This window comes from Terrapene carolina, unplaced genomic scaffold, assembly GCF_002925995.2.
Source record: "Terrapene carolina triunguis isolate 2854851 unplaced genomic scaffold, T_m_triunguis-2.0 Scaffold35098, whole genome shotgun sequence".
NCBI lineage: Eukaryota > Metazoa > Chordata > Testudines > Emydidae > Terrapene > Terrapene triunguis.
This window is the reverse complement of record NW_020699449.1, coordinates 15,720,601-15,739,877: the sequence shown is the minus strand read 5'-3', so window position 1 is coordinate 15,739,877 and position 19,277 is coordinate 15,720,601. Positions and strand designations below refer to the sequence as shown.

The 19,277-nt window shown below is 49.5% G+C and overlaps 1 protein-coding gene across 3 annotated transcripts in view; it reads left to right on the top strand.

Moving 5' to 3' along the window:
* The first annotated feature begins 1,787 nt into the window (after positions 1-1,787).
* LOC112111179 (bifunctional UDP-N-acetylglucosamine 2-epimerase/N-acetylmannosamine kinase) overlaps positions 1,788-19,277 on the top strand; it is a 74,359-nt gene continuing 56,869 nt past the window's right edge. Inside the window, exon 1 of one of the 3 annotated variants that reach the window (XM_029914346.1) lies at positions 1,788-1,883. In XM_029914346.1, coding sequence (XP_029770206.1) covers positions 1,833-1,883 — 51 coding nt within the window. In that variant the 5' untranslated portion in view covers positions 1,788-1,832. Of the gene's footprint in view, positions 1,884-2,070; positions 2,090-18,843; positions 18,896-19,277 lie in introns of those variants that run through there. The other 2 variants (XM_024206490.3, XM_026646462.2) reach the window with 2 other exon arrangements.

Below are 19,277 nucleotides of genomic sequence, written 5' to 3'. Positions count from 1 at the left end.
CAGTCAAGAAGCATTAGAGCACATATAGCATCTCAGGGCTGTCCAGCTTAGAAGCTCTTAGCAAGAGGAAACAGCTCAGACAATGATACCAAAAATACCCTTTAGCATCCTGATCAATGGCAATTTGAGTTCCTTTTGATGATGGAAAGAGGAAGCAAGACTAGCGCCATGTGTTATGATCTCACAGTCCTGTCTGCTACTATGGGAGTTGGGAGCCAGGGTGCCTCTATCATTCTGAACATAGTGCCCTGTCTAGAGCAGCTCTAATCAGCAGTATGAAAACAGCGGTGGAGCTGAACTGCTAACAATGCTGGGCATGTCTCATAAACATTTCCCCCAGGTGCATGTGGTCAAAAACATCATGGATTTCCCTTCACAACTCCTTCAGCTTTTCCTGTCGCACCCTGACCAATGAGCTGGTCTCTGCATTCATTGAAAACGTTTGCACAAATGCAAGATCACAGCTGCACACTCAGTTGCTGTAGCTTAGGGTGACCCTATGTCCCATTTTGGCCTGGACAGTCCCTTTTTTAAGCTCTGTCCTGGCTTTTTTGGCAAAAGTGGGCATTTGTCCCGTTTGCTCTTGCTGACTTGATCAGTTGGCAAGAGCAAATGGGACAACTGCCCACTTTTGTCAAAAAAAGTGGGGTGCAGTGTGGAGGGGGCGGCAGGGCTCCAGTGACAGCCTCTTGTGGGGGGCAGGCAGAGTTCCAGCCTCGCGTGGAGGGTGGGGGGCTCAGGCCAGCCACAGGGCAGGCTTGGGCCAGCCCCTTCTGGTGTCCCTTTTTCTCTTTGGGAAATATGGTCACCCTATAGCTGTGTGCACACGGGGTAGCTGTGCATTCAAATGGCCAGTTAAACATCTAGGTGTCCCTTTGCTGTGTCTGCAATTGCCTGATTGGCGCATCCTGGTACTGGCTCTGAATGCACAAATGTGGTCGTGTACCTACACATGGCGTGTTGTCTGCAGACCCCCACACACACATCCTCCATTTTTGAAAATGGGGCGTTTCAGATTGCATTGTCCTCTCCTGAGACAGCCTTGCCTCAAAGGGAGGCACTGTTGCCTAGTGGATAGTGCACTGGATTGGGACTTGGGAAACCTGGGTTCTGTTACTAAGCTACTGTGTGACCTTGGATCACTTGATGATTCCCTGTTCTGTTCATTCCCTCTGGGGCACCTGGCACTGGCCACTGTCGGAAGACAGGACTCTGGGCTAGATGGACCCTTGGTCTGACCCAGTAGGGCCATTTTTATGCTCTTATGTTGAGGGAGTCACTTCACCTCCCTGAGCCTCAGTTACCCATCTGTAAAATGGGGACAATGTCAAGTGCTTTGAGATCTATGGATAAAAAGTGCTCTGTTAGAACTAGGTATTATTATGGTGTCCTGATGCCCAGCAGAGTATTGTTTTCTCTAGGTTTTTAGAAGATTAGAAGCATGTGTAACAACTGCTGAAGATTCAACATGCCCACGACAAGCATTGGCCCGGAAGTGGCAGACAGGGCTGAGAATGTACAAACCAGGCGTTCTCAGCCAGCCAGCTCTCCGGAAAAGGCAGCCTGGCATGAGTTGCTCCTTGGCAGCTGAAGAGGCTGCAGTGATTTCAGTGGAAAAGTAAAATCAGCCTGTTGTTTGTTCCCCCTCCCCAGAAGTGCAAGGGGGAAGAAGATCCAGCAGGAATCTGTGAATGACTCAGAGCCCCAGCCTGGCGGGCAGAGGGGCGGGGCTTCGGGTTCAGGATGGAATTCAGGTGGCAGCTGAAGGCGGAGAGCAACCAGCTGCTCTGCTCATTGAGTCGGGACGGGGGCACCGAGCCAAGCTCGCCAGGATGGGCTCGAACGTGCGTCCTCGCAGGCAGCAAGGCGTCGGAGGGCCGCATGTAAGTGAGAGCTCGCAGGAGCAGAGCGAGCCTGGAGGCGAAGGGGGATGGGATGGGCGGGGGGACCACAGGATAACTGAGCATCTGCTTTAAACGTGGCTTCTCTCGCTTGAATGGGCGGTGGAGCATCCTGCCTGTCTCAGCTATTGCGGGGAATCAAGGGCTGGCATCTGCATTTCTCCAATGGAGGCGGAACATGTATAAAGGTTTTTGGGGGGAGGGGGGGTTTCTTTCCCCGTTTGCAGCCACCCTGGCAAGACACGAATGGAGCGGGCTTTGTCTTACTCACTTTCCTCTTCTCAGCCATGTGAGGCAGATCTATTTCCAAACAAAGGAGCAGTGGCCAGGAATATACTAAAGTAGTGAGATCGCTTTAAAAAAAATGCAGGAATTTGGCTTGCTTGTTAAGTTATGCGGCTGCTTTATGACCCTGGTGTCTTTGCTTTCTTAACTGAGCAAATCTGACACAGGTCACTGGAGTAAATTAATCCCCAGGCTGCAGAAAGGGGAAGCTCTGCCTTGTGCTTTGTGCTGATTTGTGCCGGGTTGTTGCGGGGGTTGGTTTTTTTTTAATGAGTTTTATTATAATCTGTGGAAAGCAGGAGACCTGTGAAAGTCACCTGTTTTTGTCACAAGCCATTTCCACCCAGCAACAACAAAAAGTCGCAAGCCCGAAAAATTCCAAGTGTTGCTGTTGTGTCATCTGTCATTCAGGGAGATACATCTTACGAAAATGTTGTTAGGAAGTGAAAATATTAGGGGAGGAAGGATGGTCCTGTGCTTAAAACACAGGCCTGAGAGCTGGGAGAGCTGGATGAAATATCAGCCCTGCTGAATTAAATGAGGTTCCCATTGACTTCCATAGGGCCAGGATTCTCCCCCTCGGCTCCTATCAGACTTCATGTGTCACTGGCTCCTATCAGACTTCAGGTGTCACCTTGGACAAGTCACTTAGCTTTCTTGTGCCTCCGTTTCTTCATTTGTCATATGGTGACAGTGATTAGCTGCTGTGAGGTTCAAGGTAACTGGTTTGTAAAGCACATCGAAATCCTTGGAAGAAAGGCACTGTACATGTGCAATGTAGTAGCCTTTTTATACAGCATCTATTTCCATCTGTTTTAGTCTATAGCCAGACGTTGGGACATCTGGCAACTTCCTAAAGCTGACATTTTATTTCTTTATCAAGTGATTCCCCCCGCCTCTGTACTCCTTGGGTGGAAAAGATTTCAGTTACGCTGCTCTGTTGGTAGCACTTGGAGTGTAGGAGACTCAGATTCCAAGCATGGTGTTAATAATAATAAATAGTAATTATGTTTGTTATGGCAGTGCCTGAGGCAGAATGGGGCCCCATTGTGCCAGGTGCTGTACAATAGTAGATGGTACCTGCCTGGAAAGTTTACAATCAAATTCAACCAGACGGCCCAGGTGGGGAAGGGATAGACAAATAGTGTAAGCTATATTAATTCCACAATTTTGGAGGGTGGGGGTTAGTTAGGAGGAGATCAGTTAAATGGGAAGGGAAGCGGGGTGAGGGGACAGAGGAGAGGAGAAGAAGGTAAGAGAGGCAGGAGTGAAGTCAAGCTGAGATGAAGAGACTGGGGGAAGGGGAAGGAGAGAGTTGGAGCAAACAGCCAGACAGCAGAGGGCAGAAGTCTTTGGCTGTTCAAGACCCCAGGAGGCGTTGCTGTGCCTTCCCTGGGTTGGAGGTGCTAGTGCTGGCTCTGCTGCTGTAATACCCGGATACTGCTCTGTGCCACCGTGTGAACTGTACTGTCCTACTGAAACAGACACTGCTGTGCCCACGCTCAGCGTACTGAGGGTGACATTCCCTCCACCCATGTAGAGCCTCTGGGCCGGATCCTCAGCTGGTGTAAACTGGCATAGCTTCCCTGACATCGGTGGAGCTACACTGATTTTCACCAGCTGAGGATCTGACCCTAAGTATTCGGGATCTGTGCCGGGAGGTCAGGGAAGTGACATTCACACCCACACCTGCAACTCTGTCCTCCCAGAATCTGAATGTTCAAGCCTAGCCTCTGCTCCATTGCATTAAGAGCATTTTCAGCTCCTATAGTGTCTGGCAATAGCATTGGGAATTTAAGCTAAGACAGCTAATTTGATTTAGGTGTTATACGTCAGCCTCTGGCTAGTGCTTGGAGCAATATTTAGGTCCTCAGGAGAGCTAGATCCATCCCTTTTCATTCGCAAGCAGCCAGGGCCGGCTCTAGACACCAGCCAAACAAGCTGGTGCTTGGGGCGGCACATTTTTAGGGGCGGCATGGCCAGCGCCAGAATGCCGCCCCTAAAAATGTGCCGCGGCCGCCCTAGCTCACCTCCGCTGCTGCTGCCTGGGAGGGAGGGGAGATCCCGAGCGGCCGCGGTGCGCGAAACAGCCGTTTCGCACGCCGCTGCTCCCCCTCCCTCTCAGACTTGAGAGCCTGGGGGGAGGAGGCAGGGCTGGGGATTTGGGGAAGGGGCGGAGTTGAGGAGGGCCCGGGGGTGGGGTAATTAAAAAACGGGAGGGGGGGCGGCCAAAATTGTTTTTGCTTTGGGCGGCAAAAATCCTAGAGCCGGCCCTGCAAGCAGGACAACAAAAATACTTAGCATTTTAGGACTAGGGTAGGGAGGAGGCCCAGGAACTCCCAACCTTCCATGAGAAACAAATGCCCCGTATGACATGTGTTCTGACATAAACAAACCATGTGTCTATGGCCCAGGCTCCCACATCAGAGCCTGTACAGCTGTGGATTTCCACTATATTAACACTAGCCCACTGGAGGATCAGGGCTTATCTTAGGACATGTAGTAAGTCAGGTGGGGGCGTGTCTGCTAAATACCTTAAATTCTATTTAAGATCTAAACAAAAACCAATCTTCCTTTAAAAAACAAACAGAAAAGCCTGTTTAACTTGATACTGGCTTTGATGCAAAGGGCTTCAGCAGGGTATCTGTCATACAGGGCTTAATCTGTGCCAGGGCTGAGCCCGGCCCCTAGGGGCCTGGCAGTTCAGAGCCCCAGCCCCTCAGTCCTCAGAGCATACTTTATTTAACATAGAGTATTTCCCGCTAGAAGCATCACCAGCCTCTGTTGTTTTGTTGATATTGAGAAATGTATTACTATTGCTTCATGCTTTATGCTGCAGCTGGACCTAGATTCCTGCATGGCTGGCGCTGGCAGCATGCTCAAAAGATAACACCAAGGTCACTAGCACCAGAGAAGATAAGTACAATTCCACAGAAAAAAGCTCTAATGTGGATTTAAGGTCTGTGATGGCCTGTAGCGTTCCTATTGTTTTCAACATAAAATGAGATTTAATTTTTGAAAAAAAGGTTCATGACCTTCTATTTGTAAAAACTGAACTTCAATGGGAGTACGCACATGCTTAAGTGGTTTGCTGGATTGGGGTCCAAATAGATAAAGGGTAGGGAATGGGATACAACAAAAAGGATATTATTTATTAGGCACAGATCAAGAGCTGCAATCACGGACGTTATGCGGGTGCTGTACAAGCACAGAACAAAAGCAGTGAAATTGAACTGCTTCTTATTAATTCACATTGGAAATAACGTTTTCTTTTTAGTGTTCCTCTTATGTGAGAGAATAACTTTGAACTCAGTGGAACTATCACATCCATAAAGCTACTCATGTGCTTAAGTTTTTGCCAGATCAAGGTCTTAGGAGACAAATAGCTCTTTATAAAGCATATGGTAGTGTTTTTAATATGTTTTTGAGTTAATTTGTTTTTTAAAAGTCCTGCAGCATTTCCCCAAGTTCCCATAGAATCTGGGGCAGAAATTCCATACATCCTGCTCCATCTGAAATCAGTGGCACCAATGGATGGAAGATTAGGCGCATTGACTGCAGTCTTGATGCTTTTAAAAAAATAATCACACTTCTTTCTCCATTTTTGACATGCTGTGGTGGTAACCCAAGACCAAGGACCCTCGTGTTAGACTTCAGGGTGGGCAGCAAAGCACTTTAAACATATAATGTCGTTCATTTTGAGAGGCAGTGTGTATGATGTAGTGTAGTGTTCAAGATGACAGCAACTGAAAGAAAAATATTTCTGTTTTTCAGTTCTCTTTCCACATTTGACAGCACTCTGTACCATTAGTTTCACTGATTTTCCTGCGCTGTCAGTTTCCCCTGTTGTGTGACAGACCCTTACATACAGCAACGCCCTGTAACCCACTTTTTAAAAAAAACCTGACTAGATTCCAACCTGTTCAGTATCGGCTGAAGCACTCCTGCAAGAGACAACCAGTTCAGCAAGAAGTGGAATTAATCACCTGTTTACAAGAGTAATGTCAAACCCTACTGCTGAGCTCAGAAAACAGAGCTGGGACAAATCCCCTGCTTGGATTTGATCTGTACACAAACCCAGCAATTCGCTCAGGTCCATATTCACACAAAAGTCATCTGAAAAAACAAGGCTTGATGATGGCCACTGCCATGAGGTGAAAGCCAATATGAAGTATGGTCCAGTTCCGCCCACAATCCCCTCACCTGCCCAGCCTGCTTCCTGCACCCCAACTCCTAGCACTCATCTTCCACCTACCCCCGTCCCTCACCTTAGCACGCATGTTCCCACCCGCTCCATTGCCGTAACCAGATTAATTTGCTTAGAGAGATGACGTAGATAGCATGCTATACTGGAACTTAAGAGTTCTATTCCCAGCTCTTCTGCCAGGTGACCTGGGGCAAATCACTTCACGTCATCTCTTCCCTCCACCTTTTGTCTGTCTTGTGTATTTAGACTGTAATCTTTTGAGGGCGTAGACTATCTCTCTCTGTGTACAGCCCCTAGCACAATGGGGCTATGAACCCAGTTAGGGCCTCTGGGTGCTACTAGAAGCCCCGATTCAGGAAAATACACAAGTATATGCTTACATCTATCTCTGTTCAGCAAAGCAACATGCTTAATTTTAATGCTTTGCTGAATAGAGATGGATGTAAGCATATGCTTAAGTGCTTTGTTGAATAAGAATGACATCCTAAACTGCCAGAATACCAATAATAATTCTCTTCGCTGATAGATACTGAGGTCTGATATTTGGAATTTGGTAAAGATGATTATCCCACCCCTACTGCATGGACAAGGTCTTGTTGGGTATTTTTGCAGGGGGGCAATCTTAGTGCCAGAGTCCAGGCTACATTATGGATTTTGGGCAATGTTTTAGGTTGTAATCATGTCAGTTTCTCAGAATTGAGTTGTATTAGCATAGAGCTCTTATTTGGCTTTTGTCCACTGCATATATGCTTTGAGTAAGGACAAGTAGCTCCATTCCTTCCTGTGTGGCTGCAACTAAAGATTTATTTTGCTTATGTTTATTTTCTATGCTGTGCAAATCATAGTTTAAACAATGAAGCAAGCAGGAAGTTTTGCTAAGTCAACTGCAGGGTGATGTTCTTGTAGGAGTATACCCTGGTTTGTTAGCCAGGCTTACGTTAGCTGTACCATTCAGGACTGAGCCAGGGTTGTGGATTTTGACTCCTATGTTTACCAAGTTTATTGAAGCTAATGAAAATTGAGGCTCTAAGAATATTGGTGTGGGTCAGGCAGAGTGCAGGCAGGTGCTGTACATCCTTCCTCACAGGGCAGTAGGGTGACCAGATGTCCCGATTTTATAGGGACAGTCCCGATATTTGGGTCTTTTTCTTATATAGGCTCCTATTAACCCACACCCCCGTCCCGATTTTTCACACTTGTTGTCTGGTCACCCTACAGAGCAGTGCTAATTCACCTCAATAAGTGCAACACACTGGCAGTGCGGCTCTACAACACCTCTTGAGCAGATTGCCAGTTCTGTCCAGGTGGGTTTTTGACGTGCACAAATGAGGACAGGACAAGATAAGACCATCAAATCCATCTTAATTTGTAACCAAATGAGCCAAGGGTTCAGAGCTACATGCCTTGAGTGCAGGGGACTGGACTAGATGACCTATTGAGGTCCCTTCTAGTCCTACACTTCTGTGATTATGGGCCTGATCCACAGCGCAATGGGAGCCTGTTAGCTTCAATGGACTTTGGATCAGGTCTCTATCTCACTCTTCCACCCATGTTAACCCCCACAATGGGGGTTGCTTTTTCTTTATGTCCGAATCAAGATGGCACTCTACAGAGTCAGTAAACGCACCTGGCTTCCTTGGATTATACTTCTGAAATTTTTGATGCTTGACTCAATTTAAAAATTATATTTGATTTATCAAACACTAACACACACTATTTTAATAAAATTCCAAAAACATCTGATTTTAAAAAAAACATCATGGCCAGATTCTAAAGGAACTGGTGTGATTTGTGAGTTAATGTTTGAATCCAGACTCTCCCTTCTATCTGGGACTTTGATACATCCTGAGACTTTCACTACTGTTTATGCTCTTGTGAGTAAGGGAAGGCGCACACAAAGGGCTCAAGACTAGATCTGAACAAAACTTTTTTCAGTGGAAAATGCAGGTTCAGGTTGACTAAAATGTTTTGTGAATTCATGATGATTTTGGCATATTGTTTTGGTTTAAAAAATGATAATATCTTGGGGAGGGGGGAAATCAATGTTTTTGTTTCAACATTACTAAAACAAAACACTTGAATTTTTCCGTTGGAAGCAACTTTTCATTTTGAAATTTCTTTTGATTTTATTTTAAAAAATTAAAAATACATCAATGCTCAAAATTGAAACACGATTCCCTATTAATATATTTTTTTAATTTTCAAAATTTTTGATCAAAGGAAACATTTTGGGTTGTCCTGAACCAAAAAATCTTATTCCCACAGCGCTAGTCTATACTTTCCTCCTGTTGGCACTGAATACGCCTAGTGCTTAACTTCACTTGTGCCCATGCCTTCCTTGTACTGGAATACAACCCTGTGCAAGGAGTTACAGGATCGATTCTACACTGACGGTAAAAAGGAATAACCCCCAACATCTCCTTTCTACGTGGTGAAGTAAGGCACAAATGGACTTGCATTATCCTTCCCTTCCCTTTCCTCTGAAGCATCACGTATAATCTACTACCAGAGAGGGAATACTGGATGTGACAGACCATTGCTCTGTTCGGATATGGATAGTTCCTTTGTCATAAACAATTGCTCAATGTTTACCTGGCAGTTTTAACTAGGAAAGAAACCGAAAAATGTATTACAAGAGATCACTTCCCTCCCCACCCCCCATTGCATGTGCTTGCTCTAATATTTTTCTTTTGTGTTTATAACAAGTAGTACTTGTTGCTTGGTACGTTATAGTAAATTCACACAGAGTACATTCATTACAGCGGTAATTCACAGTGACTGTACCCGAGGGACAAGACTTTCAAAAGTGACTAGTGATTTGGCCGCCCAACTTTAGATACCTTGCAGGGGCCTGATTCTTAGACAGTGCTGAGCAGCTGTCCTTTAAAGTTCAGGTGATTTAAGTTGGGCACAGCATAAATGAGGCAGCCAAACATTGCTGGTTGCTTTTAAAAATCTTGGCCTGAATTTTCACATCCCAGTAGTTAGTTAGTTCTCAGTTTCAGTATAAATACACTTAATGCAAATGAAGAGTTAGTTATACAAAGGAACGTGAAGTAGCTCCATCTTAGATGCAGTACATGCTGACAACTGGCTAGTCCTATGCTCTTTACTCAGGCAAAACTCTCAGCGCCCCATAGCGTAAATGAAATATATGTTCAAATCACTTTTATAATATTGTATTTGGCTAGTACAATGGTCTCCATAGCCATTAATTATTACTGATAATACTGTAACTGACCTTATTGCAAGTCAGTTGTGGTACCCCCCTAGATGTCTGGTAGCATGCTGAGTTCACCATGCGCTCTGAGGCACGAGAGTTGTCTATTTTTTTGGGACGTATTCCTGAAGGTTTCATCACAGGACATAATCTTTAGTTACATATTAATCTTTAATTCCTGGAGATTCCATGACAATCCTAGAGGGACGGCAACCCTATGAAGCACCTGCCATTGTAGGTACTCCAACCGCTAGGCCTTTCAGACTCTGGCCCTCAGTGGGTGCCCATACTCACTTCCCAGAAGCCAATGTTTAACAAAGGAGGCTTTTCTAGGGCTGCTGGAAATAAATACTGCAACTTCCCCAGGCACCACTGCTTTGGGTTACGAACAACAAATGATACAACCCATAACAGGCCCCAGCCCAGCCCCTAAGAGCACTCCAGTCCAGTCGGATGAAGGTGGGGGTCTGCAAGCCCCGTGCGAGGGATGCTCAATCCAGGCCACCCCTTGCCTTGGAGGCAATCATGCATCAACCTGCAGCTCCCCTGGACAGAATCCAGTCCTTTTATCCCACATCGGTAGCCTCATTCGGGCCCATTCACACAGCTCTCTATTTGTAGGCTACTAGGTTATCCACCAGCTGCAGCTACCAGGGGCCCCCTTGCCAGCAAAGGGCTGCATCCCAGGTTGGTTCTCAGCCCTTCGGTCCCAGCTCCTAAACTGCCTGGCTTTGTCACTGCTGCTCCCGCTCCCTCTGGTGCCAAATCCCCCTAACTTCCCTTTCCCAGACTGGAGCAATTATGGAGCCCTCTGCTAACTGGATGATGCCTGGGGGGGTTAGTGCAGTACCCAGTAAGGAGCCAACCGTGTTTCATTCACAAAGAGGTAGCTGAATGTAGGTTAAGTAGAACAAGTGTAACTTTATTATGCCCTGTGATGCGATTTGCCACCTCTGAGGCTACGTCTTCACTACAGGCGGGGGTCGATTTAAGATACGCAAATTCAGCTACGCGAATAGCGTAGCTGAATTCGACGTATCGCAGCCGACTTACCCCGCTGTGAGGACAGCGGCAAAATCGACCTCCGCGGCTTCCTGTCGACGGCTCTTACTCCCATCTTCGCTGGTGGAGTAAGAGCGTCGATTCGGGGATCGATTGTCGCGTCCTGACGGGACGCGATAAATCGATCCCCGAGAGGTCGATTTCTACCCGCCGATTCAGGCGGGTAGTGTAGTAGACCTGCCCTGAGATACAAACCAATAGGACATCTGAGCTGGGACAGCTGGCCATGTGCACTGAGCACCCATTCAGAAGTCCCAGGACGGCTACCTCAAACAGGATGATCCCAGGACAACCTGGACAGGTGGCTGTCCACCTGTGGACTGTCCTGTCCATGTGGCTGAGTTGCTGCCAGCCTAATTCCCCAGGTTCCCTGTTCCACTGGTGTCCTGTCAATAACAGTCCCTCCAGGAAACACTGGCCCTCTTGACCCCAGTTCCACAGATTATGATACAAGCAGGTTCGTTACGATACTTGTCATGTCATTTTCTGCTATGGCTTGTATTAACCAGGTCAGAGAGAGAGAGAGAGTGTGTGTATTCACTGAGAAAAAAATTGTGGCTAGGAAAGCTAGCATTAGATGACAGGAGCACCCTCCAGTGCCTTTTATCAGTAACATGACAGTGTTTTAGGATGTTAAACTTATTGAATGATGCAAAAATACTGTAGTTGTGTTGGCTCTGCCACGTGCCGATTGTATTATTTTCAGACTACCTTGGTAAACCTCTTGATTCTTTCTCTCATATACTTTCCGCTGCACTACAGGTCATGGATACTGGACCTGCAGTAAATTAAACAGAGGATTGCCTACTTTGTAATACCAAAACCCCTCTGAGCGACTGGGGGATGCAAATCAAGAACTGGAGAGAAATGTTTTGTAAATAAGGTCCCCACCTCCTGCACTCTCCTATTCCTTGTCCAGAATCTGTCCCTCTTCCCACAACCTCACACTGGGGCTGCAAGAGTTACTACAGCTTTGCATAGGTACAAGAGGGGGAGGAAAAGTCCAACTGTCCTATGTCATCCCTGAGGCCTCAATCTGTCAGGGAGCCCTGTGATGGCCCCACTGCAGTCAGTTGGGCTCTGCATGGGCACAGGGGTCCATCTTCACAGAGATCATTACAGATTTGGAGTGACCAAGGCAGGGTAGAGAGTGTTGCCTCTGTCACTGCCTAATCTTCAGTGGTAATAGCAGGGTCAGCAGGGGCCTGCTCTCAAATGCTGCAGAGATGTGGCGAGAGCTCCCTCAGACTTTGAAGTAGGAGAGGATGCCTTGGTCCACATACCTGATGGGGGGGGGGAGGGGGAGAGCGGCAAAGCAAGAGGGCAAGTGTTCATCCTTATAAGATTCTTTCTTCTTTCTGTTTTAGTATAGATTGAACTGTGGGCTGCTGGAAACATCATTATCGTATAATACCTCTGTAGACAGTCAATTAAAAGGCTAAGGATTCTGCATAAATAAAGCCCTGCAAGTCCGCAGATATCCACGGACCGTTTTTGCGGCGTGCGGCTCGGAGGCAGATACAAATGTTATATCCACGCAGGGCTCTGTGCATAAAGGATCATTAATCCCCAACACACTTTCAATCCAAATTTGCATTTCTTGTGCAGCCATGAGAAACGTTCAAAATATATCTTTAAAAAAAAGGCTAATTAACTCTGAAAGATCATTCAGACTTTTCATTCCAGTGAATGCATTTTCACATACTATTAAAGAAATCATATCAGGGACCTAAGAAATGTGCAAAGGACACAGTGCACTAATCTATAGTGACATTTTTAAACACGCATAGAGTTTTAAATAATGTGCACAATATACATAAGTATTCACTGATGTGCAGAAAATTATGAAAACAGCTTAAGTCTGCCAGGAATTCAGTCCAGGGTCCCTCCCGGCTGCTGCTTCTACCTCCGATCAGCATTTCAAGTTACAATCTCATGGTTGTAATGGTAATCTGAGAAGAGGGCATAATGCAATTATGTATAAGTCACTGGCGCTTTGAGAGGCCATGACTCACTGTTGCAGCACAACCCATTTTGGGGACTTACTGTATGTCATACAACATTCTTTTGCTTTCCACAAAACTCAGTGAAGTGAGACACTGGAATCTTTCTGAAGACAAACCCTGCAGTCATTATTCAAGACTGACTCAGGCAAAACTCCCCTTCAAGTAAATAAAGATTGTAACTAAATAAACACTTAATATTTGTCCCGTTAAAGCCTTTATGTTCACAACTGCTAAAAAGTGCACCTGAGAAAGGGTAGGTTTCAGAGGGGAGCCGTGTTAGTCACTACAAAAAATAATTTCCCCTCTGTTGATACTCACACCTTCTTGTCAACATGGGCCACATCTACCATGATTGAATTGGCCTCGTTAGCACTGACCCCCCCCCCCCCCCCGCCCTCGGTAAGGCAACTCACATCTTTTCATGTGCTGTATATTTATACCTGCCTACTGTATCTTCCACTCCATGCAGCTGATGAAGTGGGTTATAGCCCACAAAGGCTTATGCCCAAATAAATTTGTTAGTCTCTAAGGTGCCACAAGAACTCCTTGTTGTTGTTGGTTTTTTGAGAAAGGGTATGCTCTTTCCCTCAAAGAAAAGATAAGAATGCGCCGGTCCACATGCTCTCCCTTTACACATGCATCTACCCTTTTCTAGACACATCAAGCAGCAGGCGCAGAAATTAGTGCTAATATGCTTGTGATGGAAAGAGACAAAAGTGGAGGGGCACAGAGCCTCCCCACTTGCTATATTGATGTGTGTTCATCACTGCAATTTCACTTGAGAAAATACCCCAGAATGCAAGTACCTGATGCCCACATGCTAGACAGGATTGATATTTGGTTAGGACCAGATAATTTGCCACAGCAAAGCAGACTCTCGGCTCACCTATCAAGTGCAGTAGCCAGCCTTTAGTAAAGGCCAATACGTGATCCATCAAAGGAAGATTCATAATCATAAATACTAATCCTAGCCTACCACACATTCTTTATACATGCAACACAGCAGCAGAAAGATTTTCATGGGGGTTGTCCCCAAAGCAGAATTTTGCAGGACATCGCTTATCATTGTTTTAATTACAGTTCCTGCCTAAATACTCAAACCAAGACCCCATTTTGCTAGGAACTCTACAAACACAGAAGAGACAGTCCCTGCCCCAACTAGTTTATAACTCAAGAAGACAAGACCACGGCAGGAAGTATTATCTCCAGTTTACAAATGAGTAATTGAGGCACAGCGAGATTAACCACCTGATTCTGCAGTTTTCTTGATTGGGCAGTGTCAAAGTCAGATTCAGGACTCACAATTTGTCAGACCACTCTGTTTATTAGCAAAGCGCTCTGCTAATACACCCAGATAATGTGAGCACCATGCAAGACTCAAACTATCTTATTTATACAGATAAAAGGGCGCGAACTTAACAAGATAACAAAAGGAAGCAGAACTGATAAGTTTACTTGGGGCTAGATATACATATCTTATTTCCTTACTAACTATTACCGATCTCCTGTTAATGTCCCACCATTAGCTAAGTGGACCCGTTGTTTCATACCTTAATGTTTCTCTTCCTGACAACTAATTATTTCATTCCTTATTCCTGCTTAAAGGAACATACAGCATTTCTTTAATCCATTCTATTTTTACAATATAATTTATTCTACTTTCACAGCAGTTAAGTCCCTTTTAAGTCAATCACATTTAAACATGTGCTTAAGTGTTTTCCTAAATTGGTGCCCAAAATTACACAGAAGTTTGTGGCAGAACTAGAAATTGAACCCAGATTTCTTGAGTTCCAGTCCAGTGCCTTAATCAAAAGATGCTCAGCTCAAGCTTCTCTCCAGAGTGACTATAGCTCCTTCACCCACTCCTAATTCTGGGACCTTCTTTCATGCGGTGCCTTATGTTTAGGGCAGCCTCCCAGTTTATTTGTCAAACAGCCTCCCTCTTCTCCTCCAAGAAACTCTTAGGGTATGTCTACAGTGCAATAAAAAACCTGTGGCCCCAAAGCTGAGCCTGGATCAATTGACTTGGGCTCAAGGAGCTTGGGCTGCAGGGCTAAAAATTGCAGTGTGGACATTGGGGTGACCAGGTGTCCGGTTTTCTACTGGAACACCTGATCGAAAAGGGATCCTGACGGCTCCAGTCCGCACCACTGACCGGGCCGTTGACTGTCCGGTTGGCTGTGCTGCGCAACAGGACTGGCAGGCTCCCTGCTAGCCTCCGCACCATGCGGCTCCCGGGAAGCAGCTGGCATGTCCCCCTCCAGCTTCTATGCGGAGGGGCAGCCAGGAGGCTCCACACGCTGCCCCTCCCACCCTCCAAACCCTTCGATCCCCTGCCCGGAGCACCCTCCTGCACCCCGAAACCCTCATCCCTCAGCCCCACCCCTGATTCCCCTTCTACCCTCAAAACCCCTCGATCCCAGCCCGGAGCACCCCCTGCACCCCAAACCCCTCATCCCCAGCCCCACCCCAGAGCCTGCACCCCCAACTGGAGCCTCACCCCCCCCGCACCCTAACTCCCTGCCCCAGCCCAGAGCCCCCTCCCGCACTCCAAACCCCTCAGCCCCAGCCCTGAGCCCCCTCCTGTGCCCCAAATTCCTCATCCCCAGCCCCACATCAGAGCCTGCACCCCCAGCCAGAGCCCCCGCACGCCAACCCCTTACCACAACCCCCTGCCTCAGCCCAGAGCCCCCTCCCGCACCCTGAACCCCTCATTTCTGTCCCCATCCCGGAGCTCGTACTCCCAGCCCTCACCCCTTCTAGCCCCCTGAGCCAGCCCGGTGAAAATGAGCGAGTGAGTGAGGGTGGGGAGAGCGAGTGACAGAGGGAGGGGGGATGGAGTGAGCAGGGGCAGGACCTCAGAAGGGGCGGGGCCTGGCCTGGGCAGGGCCTCAGAGGAGAGCGGAGCAAGGGTTTTCAGTTTTGTGCAAGTAGAAAGTTGGCAACCCAAGTGGACATTCAGGCTTGGGCTAGAGCAGGGGTGGGCAAACTACAGCCCGCGGGCCAGATCCGGCCCCTCAGGGTTTTGGATCCGGCCTGCGGATTTGCCACCCCTGTGGTGCCGTGGGCCCTGTGCTGCTCCGGGAAGCGGCCGGCACCACGTCCCTGCGGCCCCTGGGAGAGGGGAGGCAGAGATCTCTGTGCACTGCTCCTGTGGGTTCCTCCCCCGAAGCTCCCATTGGCTGGGAACGGGGAACTGTGGCCAATGGGAGCTTTGGGGGAGTTACCCACAGGCGCGCGGAGCCCTCTGCCCTGAGCCCCCTCGTACATCCCACACCCCTCCTGTGCCCCAACCCCTTGCCCTGAGCCCCTTCCTACACACTGCACTCCCTCCTGCACCCCAACCCCCTGCCCCAGCCCTACATTCATGGCCCAGCAAGCAATTTCCCCACCCCAGTGTGGCCCTTGGGCCAAAAAGTTTGCCCACCCCTGGGCTAGAGCATCTGCGCTGCAATTTTTTCGTGCCGCAGCCCGAGACCCAGTCAGCTGACTGGGGCCAGCCATGGCCGTGCCACAGGTCTTTTATTGCAGTGTAGACATACCCTTAAAGTCCAAGCAGTTTCCATGAAGCATTCTTGCTATGCTGAGTATGTCCCCGTGTGTATCGAGCTGTATTCTACCAGCTAGTTATCCAACTTGTAAACTGACAACTATCTGGGGCATTATTCATTCTGTACATTTTGCAGGCTTACTAGCAATGTGAATCTAGTACAAGGTATTCATAATTATTATGAACAGCCCTCCAGCTCCTACTTCCATGGAGATCTTTAAATTAATGCAGTTTCTGTTATCCTACATCACAGAGGTAGAGAGATACAGTAACACCTCAGAGTTACGGACACCTCCGGAATGGAGGCTGTTCATAACTCTGAAATGTTCATAACTCTGAACAAAACGTTATGGTTGTTCTTTCAAACGTTTACAACTGAACATTGACTTAATACAGCTTTGAAACTGTAATATGCAAAAGAAAAACGCTGCTTTTAGCCATCTTAATTTAAATGAAACAAGCACAGAAACAGTTCCTTTAGCTTGTCAAATCTTTTTTTAAGCTTTCCTTTTTTTAGTAGTTTATGTTTAACACAATACTGTACTGTATTTGGTGTGTTTTTGTTTTTGTTTCTTTTGGGTCTCTGCTGCCGCCTGCTTGCATACTTCTGTTTCCAAACGAGGTGTGTGGTTGACCGGTCAGTTCATAACTCTGGTGTTCATAACTCTGAGGTTCTACTATAGATGCTTCTGATACTAAGAAACATATGTACACTATTATTACAAGCATTGGTACAATTTAGGATCCTTATCCTGCAATTTAATCCACTCAAGCAGACCCTTCCAAAGGGCCCAGCCAGGGCCGTCCTTAGGCATATGCAGCTGCGTAGGGCACCATGAAATTTTGGACACCAAACTGCCCCAAATTTCATGGTGCCCTAGGCAGCTGTGTGCTGCATACGCAGCAGCACCAGGCCCGGTGACCAGCCCTATCACCCGGCCGGCCTCCCCACAGGCTGCTCCCACTGCAAGAAGCAAGGCCATCCCTATGGGGGTTGTGGGGCCCCACCTCTTACCCTCCCCCCCTGCTCCGCCCCCATTCCACCTCTTCCCCAAGTGACCCCGCACTCACCGGCAGCAGCGGGAAGTGGAGCAACCCGGCCCCAACCTGCTCCACTCTGCCAGCTCCCAGCTGCGTTGCTCCGCTTCCCGCCGCTGGTGAGTGCGGGGAGATTGGGGAAAGGATCGCTCCCCCACACCGGCACGGGAAGCAGAGCAACGTGGCCCCAGCCTGCTCCGCTTCCCTTGCCCCGGCCCCAGCCGTGTCGCTGGGGGTGGGGGTTAGGGAAAGGTTCCCCCTGGACTCACTGGCGGTGGGAAGTGGAGTGCCGTGGCTGGGAGCTGGCAGAATAGAGCGGGCTGGGGCTGGGCTGCTCCGCTTCCCGCCGCTGCCGGTGAATGCGGGGCGGGATACCTTCCCCCAAGACCCCTCCCCCGAGTGACACGGCTGGGGCGAGGGAAGCAGAGCAGGCTGCTCCCAGCCCCCCGCTAATCCCCCGGGCCACTCTGGGCCTGTGGGGCCTCCAAAAGTGCCCCCCCACAGCTCCTGCCTCCCAGACTCTGGTGGGGGGGAGGCCTGGGGCTGCTTAGGGCATCCAAATGGCTAGGGATGGCCCTGGGCCCAGCCCTGTGGATCTAATTGCAGGATTGGGGCCAGGTTGTGCTGCAATGTGGTACAAGCTCATTTCCACCAGGCAGTGGAGAAGGGACTGTAGTGACATGTGTGCATGGGCCATCCCCAGGCCTTGGCTTGGTGACTGAGGGTCCTATCTGCACGCCACAAGAGAACGGCCACGTCCTGGGTGACAGGGAGCGTATTGCAATGGGGGCCTCCTATGACATCAGTGCAGATGGACCCACTCACAGCAACCTTGTGGGCACCAAGGGTTCAAAAATCCTGAGAACCCTGTGATTTTAAACTCAGGACAGCTTGGGCTCTTTCTGGCCTCTGGCCTCACAGCCTCCCCCTGGGAGCCACTTTTTCAAGCTTCTGTCCACAGCGGCGAAGGCTAGAAGCTCCTTTTTAAACTGGGGGCCAGGATTCCCCTGTGAACACAGGACGCCTGGGGTTGGGGCTCTCGGAGGAACAGCGGGGCGAGGGCTGCCCGCCCTGCCAGGGTCCCGTCCAGAGGGCAGGGCCTGGGCAGCTGGGCCCCAGGGCTTCAGCGAGGGCATGGGGGGGGGGGGGATCACTGCCTGCCCCTCCCCAGCCAGAGACATGGGGGGGAAGAGCTAGCTTGTGTGTGGAGGGGGGGCTGTGCTCCCCCTGTGAGAGGGAAGTGGGTGAAGGTGGGGGCCCTGTGAGAAGTGTCCCTACCCCTCCCAGCATGTGTGAGGCTGGAGGGGGGGGAGGAGCTATGAAGGGTGCCCCTCCCCCATGCTGGGGGCTGTGAGGGGAAAGGCCGCGCGCCCAGGGCTTGTGGGCGGGGCTAAGCTCCCCCATGCTAGGGGCTGTGAGGGGAAAGGCCGCGCGCCCAGGGCTTGTGGGCGGGACTAAGCTCCCCCATGCTGGGGGCTGTGAGGGGAGGGGCTCTCTGACGAGCCGTCTCCCCCCCCCCCCCCCCCCGCAAGCCCGGCGGGTCGATGACGCGCGGCTCGCGGCCGGAACGTGCCGAGCGCATCTATCGCGGCCGAGCCGGGCGCCGGGAGCGGGGTCGGAGCGGAGGTGAGGCGAGGCGAGGCGAGGCGCGAGCGCGGGCGGGCGGGCGGGCGGAGAGTGTCCGGGCTCGTTCCCGCCCGCGCTGCGGGGCTCTGGCGCCATCGCAGCCGGGGGCAGGGCCTGTCCCCCGCCGGGAGATAGCCCCTCCCCTGCCACGGCGCGTCACGTCACAGCCCCGGGCGGGGGCGGGGAGAGACCCCCATACACGGCGGAGGGAGGGGTCCCAGCCCCTGCTGGGGGGTTATAAAGCGAATGACACCCCCCCCCACACCCCCCCAACACGCGGAGGACTTGGCCCCGGCTCTCAGTGTGGGGGGGGGGTAAAGAGAATGCCCCCCCCCCCCACACAGGATAGGGGGAGGGGACTCAGCCCCTGCTCTCAGTGTGT